This window comes from Mobula hypostoma, chromosome 2 (assembly GCF_963921235.1).
Source record: "Mobula hypostoma chromosome 2, sMobHyp1.1, whole genome shotgun sequence".
NCBI lineage: Eukaryota > Metazoa > Chordata > Chondrichthyes > Myliobatiformes > Myliobatidae > Mobula > Mobula hypostoma.
In genome coordinates, this window is record NC_086098.1 from 146,064,565 (window position 1) to 146,077,553 (window position 12,989).

Sequence of the window (12,989 nt, forward strand, 5' to 3'; positions counted from 1 at the left end):
TACTACAAAGGATTTAGAAAGGGTCAACTTATATCATACAAAAATATTGCATAAATGGCCTCCAAGTTTCTTCCAAATTTAACCCATGGATCCACAGTACCACTCATAATTTTTTCCAAGTTTAGGCATGCTATCGTTTGGGAAAACCATTGAAATGTAGAAGGGGGATTAGAAACTTCCAATTTAAATAAAATGTATCTTCTGGCTATTAATGTAACAAATGCAATTAGGTGACAAGCTGACAAAGATAAACAACTAGAGTCAATCACTGGTAGTCCAAAAATAGCAGTAATAGGATGAGGTTGAAGATCAATACACAGAACTACTGAAATAATATCAAAAATATCTTTCTAATATTTTTCTAGAAGAGGACAAGACCAGAACATGTGTGTCAAGGAAGCTACCTCAGAATTACATCTATCACAAACAGAATTTATGTGGCAATAAAAACGAGCTAACTTATCCTTGGACATATGAGCCTCGTGAACCTCCTTAAATTGTATCGAAGCGTGTCTGGCACACATTGAGGAAGTATTGACTCATTGAATTTTTTCCCATTTCTCTGTAGATAAAGATATTTGAAGTTCTCTTTCCCACTCATACTTATCAGATGTACCTAGACGTATATTTTTCTCTCTCTCTCCCCCTAAAGGCATAGACCATAACGAATCAAACTTAAGATCCCATCTCACACTGAGGTACAGTACTCCTGTGGGTAGGTCTGTCACTGTGTAACACCGGGGTACAGTACTCCTGTGGACGGGCCTGTCTCTGTGTAACACTGGGGTACAGTACTCCTGTGGACAGGTTTGTCACTGTATAACACGGGGGTACAGTACTCCTGTGGGTAGGTCTGTCACTGTATAACACTGAGGTACAGTGCTCCTGCAGACAGGTTTGTCACTGTATAACACCAGGGTATAGTACTGCTGTGGGCAGGTCTGTCAATGCGGAACATCCAGATATTGTACCAGTGGGGACAGTTCTGTCACTATATAACACCGGAGTCTGTCAATGTATAATACCTAACATTCTTGTAATTTGCCCTGCTCCAATTTAAACTCTCCCGCTCGCTCCATACTTCTTATCCTTATCTATTGCTATCTTAAAACCTAAGGAGCTATGGTCACTGTTTCCTTACTGGTCACCGACTTAAGGGTTGATCACCTAACCAGGCTCATTACCCATATCCAATAGATGGACTATCTACGTTTCGATTTAAGAAATCCTCCTGGATGCATACTACCAATTCTGCCCCATCTAAACCTCCTGCACTCAGAAGGTCCCAGTTTATATTAGAGACATTGAAGTCCCCCATGACAACAACCCTACTGTTTGTACACTTTCCTTAATCTGACTGCAAATCTGTTTTTCTGTGTCCCATGGCTGCTGAGGGGATCTGTAGAACAATCGCATCAGAGTGATTGCATCCTTCCTATTCTTGTGTTCTAGCCATGTAGATTCAGTGGATAAGCCCTCCATTATGTGGTCTGAGTGCAGCTAATGATATTGCCTCTGATTGGTAGTGCAACTCCCCCACAGGCCACTCTCTGTGGATGTTATTTGCTCTGTGTTTGAGGACTGGTGCTGTGAGTTGTATCTGGTATTGGTGTACCAATGCGCTGCCTATTGTGCCTGCTCTGTGTGCTCTTTGTGCTCTGCTGTTGAAGGTGACGGTCGGGCGAGGTTTGGGCGTCACCCACCGCCTCTTGGCCAAGACCTGTCCTCTGATGATCTCCCGCAACCATTGCTCCTTCTTCCTGAGCTCGGAGGGAGTGTGCACCGTCACAGACAACCAGGTAGGTAGCTGCTGTACGCAGCTGCAGCACTAAAATCACAGCTGGTCTGCGTCTTCCTCTCAAATCATGTGATCAGGTCCTCTGTCAGCAGGGCACCCACACACACTATCCCCACCCTCCTCCCGTGTCACTCCCCCTTCACATTCCCAGACTCTGAGTGTGATTCAGTGCAGCCCCCACCAGATCACCCAGGGGAAACTTGCGTAGTCACATCCAGGAACACAGTAGCGTAGTGGTTAGCGCAGCGCTATTACAGCTTCGGGCGTCAGGAGTTTGGAGTTCAATTCTGGCATCCTCCGTGAAGAGTTTGTACATTCTCCCCATGAGCACATGGATTTCCTCCCTCAGTCAAAAAGTGGACCCATTAGTAGGTTAATTGGTCAATGTAAATTGGCTGTCATTAGGCTAGTGTTAAATCGATTGGGTTGCTGGTGTCGCAGCTCGTTGGACTGGAAGGGCCTGTTCCATGCTGTGTCTCTAAATAAATAAAAAAATAAATACACGTGCACACAGCATCCAGCTGCAGGAGCTGAGACCCATTGCTGAAGGCTGCGATTCATTGCTGTACCACTGTGCTACCAGAAATGAGCCTCAAGACTCAGTGAAGACAAGGCCCTTCAGCCCATCGAGTACGTTAATCTCCAGTTCAGCAATTCCATCTGCCCCCTTCTTTGTTCCCACCTGAGGCCCTGAATATTGGCATTGCCTCCTGACCTCACATTATAATAGCCTGTCTGTGTTATATTAGAGATGGTGAAAGATAGCTGACTGGAGCTGTCCACTGAGTTCACACTGTTCATCAAACACCTATTTACACAAATTCTATCCTAACCTATTTAATTCTTCCCACAGTCCTACCAACTACCCCCATATTTCCCATGGTAGGGGAGTTCAGGACAAGAGGGCACAACTTCAGGATTGAAGGACGTCCATTTAGAACAGAGATGTGGAGAAATTACTTTAGTCAGAGAGTGGTAAATCTGTGGAATTTGTTGCCACGAGTGGCTGTGGAGGCCAAGACGTTGGGTGCATTTAAGGCAGAGATAAATAAGTTTTTGATTAGCCAGGGCATCAAAGGGTTTGGGGAGAAGGCAGGGGAGTGGGTATGACTGGAAAAATTGGATCAGCCCACGATTAAATGGCGGAGAAGACTTGATGGGCCAAATAGCCTACTTCTGTTCCTATATCTTATGGTCTTATCTAACCCTCAGCCATTTAGATGTTGAGATGTGGGAAGAAACTGGAGCAGTCAGAGGAGCTGATATTCTTCCTCTATTTATGGACACCATGTAAATATAGGTAATTGAATCTTGTGTTGCTGGTGGGAAAGTTTTCTAAGGGATGGGACTACTGTTCATTTGCAAAGGGGTGGACTGAATAGAGATAGTCAGCATGGCTTTGTGTGAAGAAATTGTCTCTAACTTGATTGAGGTTTTTTTTGAGGAGGTAGCAAAGGAGACAGGGTGGAAGATATTATATGTGAGGACCTTAGTAAGGCACTGGACAAGGTCCCACATGGTAGCCTAGACCAGACACCAAGGCAGGCCGGCGAATTGGATCCAAACTTGGTGATGGGGGGGGGGGTGGTTATTCATTTCGGATCATGCTCCCTAATGTTCCTTGAGGGGACCTACTGTTTCCTGGTTTACCCTCTGGACTTACCAAATGGACTTCTTGAAAGTTTTAGGATTCTTCTGAGTCGTGCTTGCTAAGGTCATCTAATGGCCCCTTTTTGCTCACGAAATATCTTTGTTCTCCCCTACATCCTCTCCAAACCTCAGATGGTTTAAAGCTAATTTCCTGTACCTGAGGTTCCCTTCTGTTCCCTGATCAAAATTTCAACATCCCATTGTTAACTAGGGTTCCCTCAGCTTACCATCTTTCCCTCTTCCACTCACAGGGTCACACTGTCTTGCCCTCTCACTTTTTGGATGTTGTATCCCCTCCAGCAGCTGCTCGCGATTTCCCTGTCTCAGGTCCTGTTACGCTCCTGCCCCAGTTCACGACCCTAACTTGAGGACCAACTTTATCTATTTCCATGACTACCTTGAAGCTAATTGAACTGTTCCCAAAGGGTTTATCCATTTACACCAGTTACTTGCTCCTCCTCCTTCCCTAAGATGAGGTGACGAAGAACACACTCCCCATCAGGATTTTATACACACAACTTCACAAAATCCTCCTGAACTCATTTTACAAATTACACCCCTTGCACTAAGGCCGTCCTGTTCAGTGTTGGAATGTTACAATCACCTATTGCTCAACCTGATAGTTTTACACTTCCTGATTATGGACAATGCCCCCTCACCCCAATCAGTAGTGCCGCACCCCTCCCTCTTTGTCATACTGACACTACCCCACAACACTGAACTTTCATTCCAGTCCTGCTTTTCCCTCTGTCATGTTCCTTTCATTGCAATTCTGTGTACAGATCCACACTCTCAGCTCAGCTGTCTCACCCGAGATGCTCCTGGTGTTAATCTGAACAGAGTCGAGCCTCACGGCCTTCTCCTGTTACTCCGCCTGTCTGTCTCTGCTCTGCCTTGCCTGTTCTATTTCCACATATGAGTCATCTCCTCCCCTGCTGTCCTGTTGTCTGGCTGCTCCTTCCTGCCTCCTGAGCTGGTTTAACCCTCCTGGTTTAGCCCAGACTCTTCCAGCCCAGCTGCAGCTGGTTCTATAGGCTGTGACTATCTACAACACTTCCAATAGTTGTGTCATCCTCAAACTTACTCAGCCTGTTCTCTAGATTGATATGCAGATTATTAATGTCACTCGCCAACATTTGAGGATATCCAGCAATAATCCCTGTGGTAAACCATTGGTTGCAGACACAGTCATTTCTCCGCCATTGCTGGTTAGCAAGCCATAAACACAAAAGATTCTGCAGATGTTGGAAGTCCAGAGCAACACACACAAAATGCTGGAGGAACTCAGTGGGTCAGGCAGTGCCTACGGAGGGGAATCAACAGTCGACGTTTCAGACTGAGATCCTTCATTAGGACTGGAAAGGAAGGGAGCAAAGGCCAAAATAAGAAGGTGGGGGGAGGGGAGGGGTATAAGTTGACAGGTGACAGGTGAGACGGTTTATGGATGGCCGGGTAAATGGGATGAAGTAAGAAGCTGGCAGGTGATAGGCGGACGAGGTAAAGGGCTGAAGACAAGGATAGTGACCATGAGAGAAAGGGAAGTAGGAGGGGAGCCAGATGCAGGTGACAGGCACAAGAACGTAAGAAACAGGAGCAGCACTAGGCCACCCGGCCCATCGAGCCTGCTCCGCCATTCAATAAGATCATGGCTGATCTGACCATGGACTCATCTCCAATTACCTGCCTTTTCCCCATAACCCTTAATTCCCCAACTATGCAAAAATCTATCCAACCTTGTCTTAAATGTACTTACTGAGGTAGCCTCCACTGCTTTATTGTGCAGAGAATTCCACAGATTCACCACTCTTGGGGAGAAGCAGTTCCTCCTCATCTCCACCCTAAGTTTACTCCCCCGAATCTTGAGGCTATGTCCCCTAGTTCTAGTCTTACCTACCAGTGGAAACAACTTTCCTGATCTATTTTATCTATTCCTTTATGATAATTTATGTTTCTATTTCCTCTCATTCTTTTGAATTCCAGTGAGTATAGTCCCAGGCGACTCAATCTCTCCTCATAGGTTAATCCCCTCATCTTTGGAATCAACCTGGTGAACCTTCTCCCCACCGCCTCCAAAGCCAGTATATTCTTCCTCGAGTAAGGAGACCAGAACTGCACACAGTACTCCAGGTGCAGCCTCACCAGTACTCTATACAGTTGCAACATAACCTCCCTGCTCTTCAATCCAATCCCTCCAGCAATGAAGGCCAACATTCTATTTGCCTTCTTGATAGCCTGCCACACCTGCAAACCAACCTTTTGTGATTCATGCACAAGCACTCCCAAGTCCTTCTGCACAGTAGCATGCTGCAATCTTTTACTATTTAAATAATAATCTGATCTTCCATTTTTCCTTCAAATTAGATGATCCTCGCATTTACAATATTGTACTTCATCTGCCAGACCCTTGCCCACTCATTTAACCTATCTGTCTGCAGACTCTCCGTGTCTTCTGCACAATTTGCTTTTCCACTCAATTTAGTGTTATCAACAAACTTAAATATACTACACACAGTCCCCTCTTCCAGATTGTTAATGTATGTCATGGACAGTTGCAGGCCCAGCACCGATCCCTGATTGCCAACCAGAGAAGCATCCATATATTCCAACTCTCTGCTTTCTGTTGGTTAACCAATCCTCTATCCATGCTAGTACATCACCCCCAACTCTATGCATCCTTATCCTATGGATAATTCTTTTACATGGTACCTTACTGAACGCCTTTTGGAAATCCAAGTTAATAACGACCAGCTGTTCCCCTCTATCCACTGCACTCGTTATATTCTCAAAGAACTCCGGTAAGTTTGTCAAACCAAACCTGCATTTGCTGAATCAATGCTGCATCTGCCTGATGGATCCATTTTTTCCCAGATGCCTTGCTATTTCTTCTTTAATGATTGCTTCAAGCATTTTTCCAACTACAGATGTTAAACCAACTGGCCTATAGTTACCTGCCTTTTACCCACATCCTTTTTTGAACAGTGGCATGACATTCACCTTCTTCCAATCTACTGGGACCTGCCAAGAGTCCAGAGAATTTTGATAAATTATCACCAAACCCTTAACTACAACCTCTGCCATTTCTTTCAGTACCCTGGGATGCATTCCAACAGGACCAGGGGACTTGTCTATCTTTAGGCCCACAAGTTTACTCAGCATTACCTCTTCAGTGATCTATTGTATCGAGGTCCTCACTTCCCATTGCATCCATATCAGCTGTCTTCGGTATGTTAGATGTGTCCTCCACCGTGAAGACCAACACAAAACAGTCATTCAAAGCCTCAGCCATTTCCTGATTATCCTATATCAATTCCCCTTTCTCATCCTCCAAAGGATTTACATTCACTTTGGCCACCCTTTTCCATTTTTATATTCTATATTCCCTTTCTTTATTGCTTTTTAAAGTTTTCCAAATCTTCCAGTTTCCCCACTACTCTTGGTGACTTTGTATGCACTAGCTTTTAGTTTGATGCCTTCCTTTATTTCCTTGGTTATCCATGGCTGGCCCTCCCCACCCTTACTGTCCTTGCTTTTAACTGGAATATACTTTTGTTGAGCACCGTGAAAAATCGCATTGAAAGTCTTCCACTGTTCCTCAACCATCCTACCAATAGCCCGTGTTCCCAGTCTACCCTATCCAACTTCTTCCTCCTCTTGTTGTAGTCTCCCATGTTTAGGTGTAAAACACTGGTTTCCGATCAAACTATTGCGCTCTCCATTTGTATGAGAAATTCAATCATACTGTGATCACTCTTTCCTAGAGGATCTCTAACTACAAGATTGCTAATTTTACATGTCTCATTGCACAGGACCAGATCCAAGATAGCATGCTCCCTTGTAGGTTCAGTTACATGCCATTCAAGTAAACTATCACGTATGCATTCTATGAAGTCCTCCTCAAGACTGCCTCAACCAACTTGATTCACCCAATCTATGTGCAAGTTAAAGCCCCCTACAATAACTATTGTTCCATTCTTACATGCCTCAAATATTTCTCAGTTTATTGCCTGTGCCACTGTAATGTTATTATTTGGTGGCCGATAGATAACTCCCACCAGTGATTTTTTTTCCCCTTTACTATTCCAAATCTCAACCCAGATGGATTCAACATTCTACTCCTTAGACTCTTATCGTCTCTCACAATCGCCCTGATCTCATCCTTAATTAAGAGAGCTAGTCTACCTCCCTTACCTTCCTGCCTATCCTTCTGTATTACCTGATATCCTTGGATATTTAATTCCGAATCCTCTCCAGCCTGCAACCACATTTCTGTAAAGGCCACTAAATCAAACCCATTTATACTGATTTATGCTACGAGTGCACTGACCTTGTCACGAATACTACAGGCATTCAGATAAACTGCCCTTACGCTCATTGTGCCTTTAAAATCTAGTAATCAGGTGAGAAGAGATGAGAGGGGGACCAGAATGGGAATTCAGCTTTGGATCCAGTGCCCTCTCCCTGGATCACAGGGGGTCTGGACCAGTCTCCCACATGGGACCTTGTCAAAGGCCCCACTCATGGTTGTCAGCGGTTGTGAATCTGCTGGTCCTTGCTGGTCTTGGTGATGTGCTGTGTTGCTGGTGCAGAGTTTGAATGGCGTGTGGGTGAACGGAGTGCGGCTGGAGCCCCTGCAGCCCTGGGAGTTGGTCGAGGGTGACGTGGTGCAGCTGGGGGTACCGGTGGAGCAGCAGGAGAGAGCCGAGTATGAGTACTGCCTGGTGCGCCGGAGTCCAGCTACGTCGGGCACAGGCAGCAGTGCCAAGCGGAAACTGGGTTGCGAGGATTCTCTGACTGGAGTCCCACAGAGAGCTGAGGGGAGCAGCAAACTGCAGCGGCTTGGGGAGAACACACACCGGCCCAACATGGTGCAGCAGAGACTGGCAGCGAGTGCGCAGAGTCGGGAAGACGCGGCACAACCTGGCACCAGCAGCCAGTCCCCAACCTCCTCCTGCACCAACATCCGTCATGGAGACCAGAATAGGGATCAAGGGTCAACACACGGACACCGGGAACAGGGACTCCCAATGGACAAGGAGCAGACACACAGAGACCAGGATCAGGAACTCTTGACGGATTGGGAACAGACACAGGGACACTGTGATCAAAAATTTCCAACGAACCGGGACCCAACTCTCGGAGACCGGGAACAGGATCGGAGATGCCTGATAAATCAGGAGCCAACAGATGGAGACCGGGAACAGCAATGTCTCACAAAGGAGCAACAGCCACAGGTAAAGTGTTCATTGTGATCTACCGAGTAAAACAACCCAGCCTCCCCATCAACCTCACTGGTTCCCCGTGCCCCTTACCCCTCTCACACCCACCTCACGCCTTTCCTCACATCCTCCCCTCCACGAATAAATACCCCCTCACATGCCACCCCTCTGAGTTCCCCCTCCTTCCAAACAATGGAACCCTCTTTGTTAAAGATGGGGGACAGATGAGCTCTTGCCCAGTGAGGGGGTGACGATATGGAGAAACAATGGGTGCAAGAGTATGGGGTGAGGCACGAAGGGAACTGAGAATAGGGATGAGGGATGCGGGGTGTAATGGGGTGATGGTGGTGGTGGTTTCTGTGTTTCCTGCAGTGGGGTCTGACACTGTGACCCTACGACAGGTCAGAGTGGGGGTGGAGGGTGAGGGTAACAGTGGGGTTGTCTGTGGGGGTCTGACCTATAACCTTATCTGTAGGCCGGGCTGGGGGTGGTGTATCTAACACTGTGACCTTACACAGTGGAGAGGATGATGGACATGAGAGTGGGGGGTGTCTGTGAAGGGCTGTCCGTGTGACGATGCTAGGGTGATGGGTGGACGATAGAGGTGTGGTCTGACCTGTAACCTTACCCGCAGGCCGGGGTGGGGGTCGACGTTGCGGAGACACGGATCAGTGAGGTGCTGGAGAATGAGCTGCAGTGTATCATCTGTTCCGAGTACTTCATCCAGGTGAGACACCCCACCCCACTGACATAAACCCACTCCACAGTCCCAACATTCCCCCACTAGTCCTTCTGTCCCATGTGTGATGGATCCGCCCTCCCTGAAAACATCACCCATCCCAAACCTGACTCTCACCTCTCCCACAGAACATCTACCTGACTCCCTGCCCATCCCCCAGAACATCTACCTGATCCCCCCAGTTGTCAGCAACCCCCAAATCTGATTCGCCCCCTCACCACCAGAACATCCACCTGATCCTCTCTCACGCAGGACACATACCTACCCCGGCCCCCGTTCATCCCCAGACATGTTTATTGACCTGTTTCTCCTCCTTCCCACCAGGCGGTGACCCTAGGGTGCTCCCACTCCTTCTGCCGGTTGTGTATCAGGGAGTGGGGGCGCCGGCGGGCTGAATGCCCCATTTGCCGGAAGCCCATTGAGTGGCAGACGCCGTCAGTGGTGCTGGACAGCTGCATCGAGACGATGGTGTCTAGTCTAGGCGAGGCAGCCAGGAGGCAGCGGCAGCAGTTACTGCAAGCCCGCATGGGTGAGTGCAGGTGGGATACCTCCCCTCCCTCCCTTCCTCCCCATTCCTCTCTCCCAACTTCCTCCCACTACCTCTCCCCCCACTCCCCCTCTTTCCCTCCCTCCCTCCCTCTTCCCCATCCCCATCCCCTCCATTTCTACCCGGTGGCATCTCTCAACAGCATGGGGTTGTCCTCTGACAGGATTGAGTCCATTTCTCGGTCAACTGGGGAGGGATGGAGGATGCCTTGGTAAGTCGAGGAAGGCGTATTGGTGGGAGAGGGGGTGATATTTGCAAGAGATTGTCACCGGGGGAGAAGGTAGACTACTGGGGTCGTGAACTCTCTGCTGACCTCTCCCTCTCGCCCCTGCAGTGTTGCTGGCAGACGGAGGGCGTGGACCCAGTGGGGGAGGTGAGAGCCCTGCCTTACCTCCAGACAGCCCACCTCCACTCATCCCTGAGAATTCAGAGTCCAGGCCCACGGATAGCAGAGACCAGCAGACCCAGCAGACCCACCTGTGACCAGCAGTGGCTGGGGAGCAGCGGAGACTGGCGGTTCCACCTGAAATTGTGTGTGTGTGAGAGTGAGAGAGAGTGTTGTGTGTGTGAGAGTGTGTGTAAGACAACTCCAGGGGTATGACCACTTGGGGTTGTGGGGGGAGATGGTGTTGCAGAGGGCTGCGGCATTGTTAAATAAAGGCTCACAGAGACAATCTCATGTGGTATTTCGGTAATGGAGGGATGGTGTAGGTAGTGAAGTGGGAAGGAGTAATGGAGGGATGGTGTAGGGAGTGAAGTGGGAATGGGTAATGGAGGTGGTTTAGGGAATGAAGTGGGAATGGGTAATGGAGGGATGGTGTAGGGAGTGAAGTGGGAATGGGTAATGGAGGGATGGTGTAGGGAGTGAAGTGCGAAGGGGTACTGGAGGTGGTTTAGGGAGTGAAGTGGGAAGGGGTAATGGAGGGATGGATTAGGGAGTGAAGTGGGAAGGGGTAATGGAGGGATGGTGTAGGGAGTGAAGTGGGAAGGGGTGATGGAGGGATGGTTTAGGGAGTGAAGTGGGAAGGGGTAATGGAGGGATGGTGTAGAGAGTGAAGTGGGAAGGGGTAATGGAGGGATTGATTAGGAAGTGAAGTGGAAAGGGGTAATGGAGGGATGGATTGGGGAGTGAAGTGGGAAGGGGTAATGGAGGGAAGTTTAGGGAGTGAAGTGGGAAGGGGTAATGGAGGTGGTTTAGGGAGTGAAGTGGGAAGGGGTAATGGAGGTGGTTTAGGGAGTGAAGTGGGAAGGGGTAATGGAGGGATGGTTTAGGGAGTGAAGTTGGAAGGGGTAATGGAGGGACGGTTTAGGGAGTGAAGTGGGAAGGGGTAATGGAGGGATGGGGTAGGGAGTGAAGTGGGGAGGGGTAATGGAGGGATGGTTTATGAGAGAAGTGGGAAGGGGTAATGGATGGAAGTTTAGGGAATGAAGTGGGAAGGGGTAATGGAGGTGGTTTAGGGAGTGAAATGGGAAGGGGTAATGCAGGTGGTTTAGGGAGTGAAGTGGGAATGGGTATTGGAGGGGGTGTAGGGAGTGAAGTGGGAAGGGGTAATGGAGGGATGGTGTAGGGAGTGAAGTGGGAAGGGGTAATGGAGGGATGGTTTAGGAGTGAAGTGGGAATAGGTAATGGAGGAATGGATTAGGGAGTGAAGTGGGAAGGGGTAATGGAGGGATGGTATAGGGAGTGAATTGGAAGGGATAATGGAGGTGGTTTAGGGAGTGAAGTGGGAAGGGGTAATGGAGGGATGGTTTAGGGAGTGAAGTGGGAAGGGGTAATGCAGGGATGGTTTAGGGAGTGAAGTGGGAAGGGGTAATGGAGGGATGGTTTAGGGAGTGAAGTGGGAAGGGGTAATGGAGGGATGGTGTAGGGAGTGAAGTGGGAAGGGGTAATGGAGGTGGTTTAGGGAGTGAAGTGGGAATGGGTAATGGAGGGGGTGTAGGGAGTGAAGTGGGAAGGGGTAATGGAGGGATGGTGTAGGGAGTGAAGTGGGAAGGGGTAATGGAGGGATGGTGTAGGGAGTGAAGTGGGAAGGGGTAATGGAGGGATGGTGTAGGGAGTGAACTGGGAAGGGGTAATGGAGGGATGGTTTAGGGAGTGAAGTGGGAAGGGGTAATGGAGGGATGGTTTAGGGAGTGAAGTGGGAAGGGGTAATGGAGGGACGGTTTAGGGAGTGAAGTGGGAAGGGGTAATGGAGGGATGGGGTAGGGAGTGAAGTGGGGAGGGGTAATGGAGGGATGGTTTATGAGAGAAGTGGGAAGGGGTAATGGATGGAAGTTTAGGGAGTGAAGTGGGAAGGGGTAATGGAGGTGGTTTAGGGAGTGTAATGGGAAGGGGTAATGGAGGGATGGTGTAGGGAGTGAAGTGGGAATGGGGTAATGGAGGGATGGTTTAGGGAGTGAAGTGGGAAGGGGTAATGGAGGGATGGTGTAGAGAGTGAAGTGGGAAGGGGTGATGGAGGGATTGATTAGGAAGTGAAGTGGAAAGCGGTAATGGATGGATTGGGGAGTGAAGTGGGAAGGGGTAATGGAGGGAAGTTTAGGGAGTGAAGTGGGAAGGGGTAATGGAGGTGGTTTAGGGAGTGAAGTGGGAAGGGGTAATGGAGGTGGTTTCGGGAGTGAAGTGGGAAGGGGTAATGGAGGTGGTTTAGGGAGTGAAGTGGGAATGGGTATTGGAGGGGGTGTAGGGAGTGAAGTGGGAAGGGGTAATGGAGGGATGGTTTAGGGAGTGAAGTGGGAATGGGTAATGGAGGGATGGTGTAGGGAGTGAAGTGGGAAGGGGTAATGGAGGTGGTTTAGGGAGTGAAGTGGGAAGGGGTAATGGAGGGATGGTTTAGGGAGTGAAGTGGGAAGGGGTAATGGAGGGATGGGGTAGGGAGTGAAGTGGGGAGGGGTAATGGAGGGGTGGTTTATGAGAGAAGTGGGAAGGGGTAATGGATGGAAGTTTAGGGAGTGAAGTGGGAAGGGGTAATGGAGGTGGTTTAGGGAGTGAAATGGGAAGGGGTAATGGAGGGATGGTGTAGGGAGTGAAGTGGGAAGGGG

General features: G+C 48.8%; 1 protein-coding gene across 4 annotated transcripts in view; it reads left to right on the forward strand.

Moving 5' to 3' along the window:
- Nucleotides 1-10,733, forward strand: part of rnf8 (ring finger protein 8, E3 ubiquitin protein ligase) — a 29,293-nt gene extending 18,560 nt beyond the window's left edge. For 3 of the 4 annotated variants that reach the window (XM_063040848.1, XM_063040850.1, XM_063040852.1), the window contains exons 2-6: nucleotides 1,671-1,799; nucleotides 8,035-8,679; nucleotides 9,299-9,391; nucleotides 9,728-9,932; nucleotides 10,285-10,723. In XM_063040848.1, the coding sequence (XP_062896918.1) occupies nucleotides 1,671-1,799; nucleotides 8,035-8,679; nucleotides 9,299-9,391; nucleotides 9,728-9,932; nucleotides 10,285-10,433 (1,221 nt within the window). In that variant the 3' untranslated portion in view covers nucleotides 10,434-10,723. Of the gene's footprint in view, nucleotides 1-1,670; nucleotides 1,800-8,034; nucleotides 8,680-9,298; nucleotides 9,392-9,727; nucleotides 9,943-10,284 lie in introns of all 4 variants that reach the window. The other variant, XM_063040849.1, reaches the window with a different exon arrangement.
- Nucleotides 10,734-12,989: the final 2,256 nt, after the last annotated feature.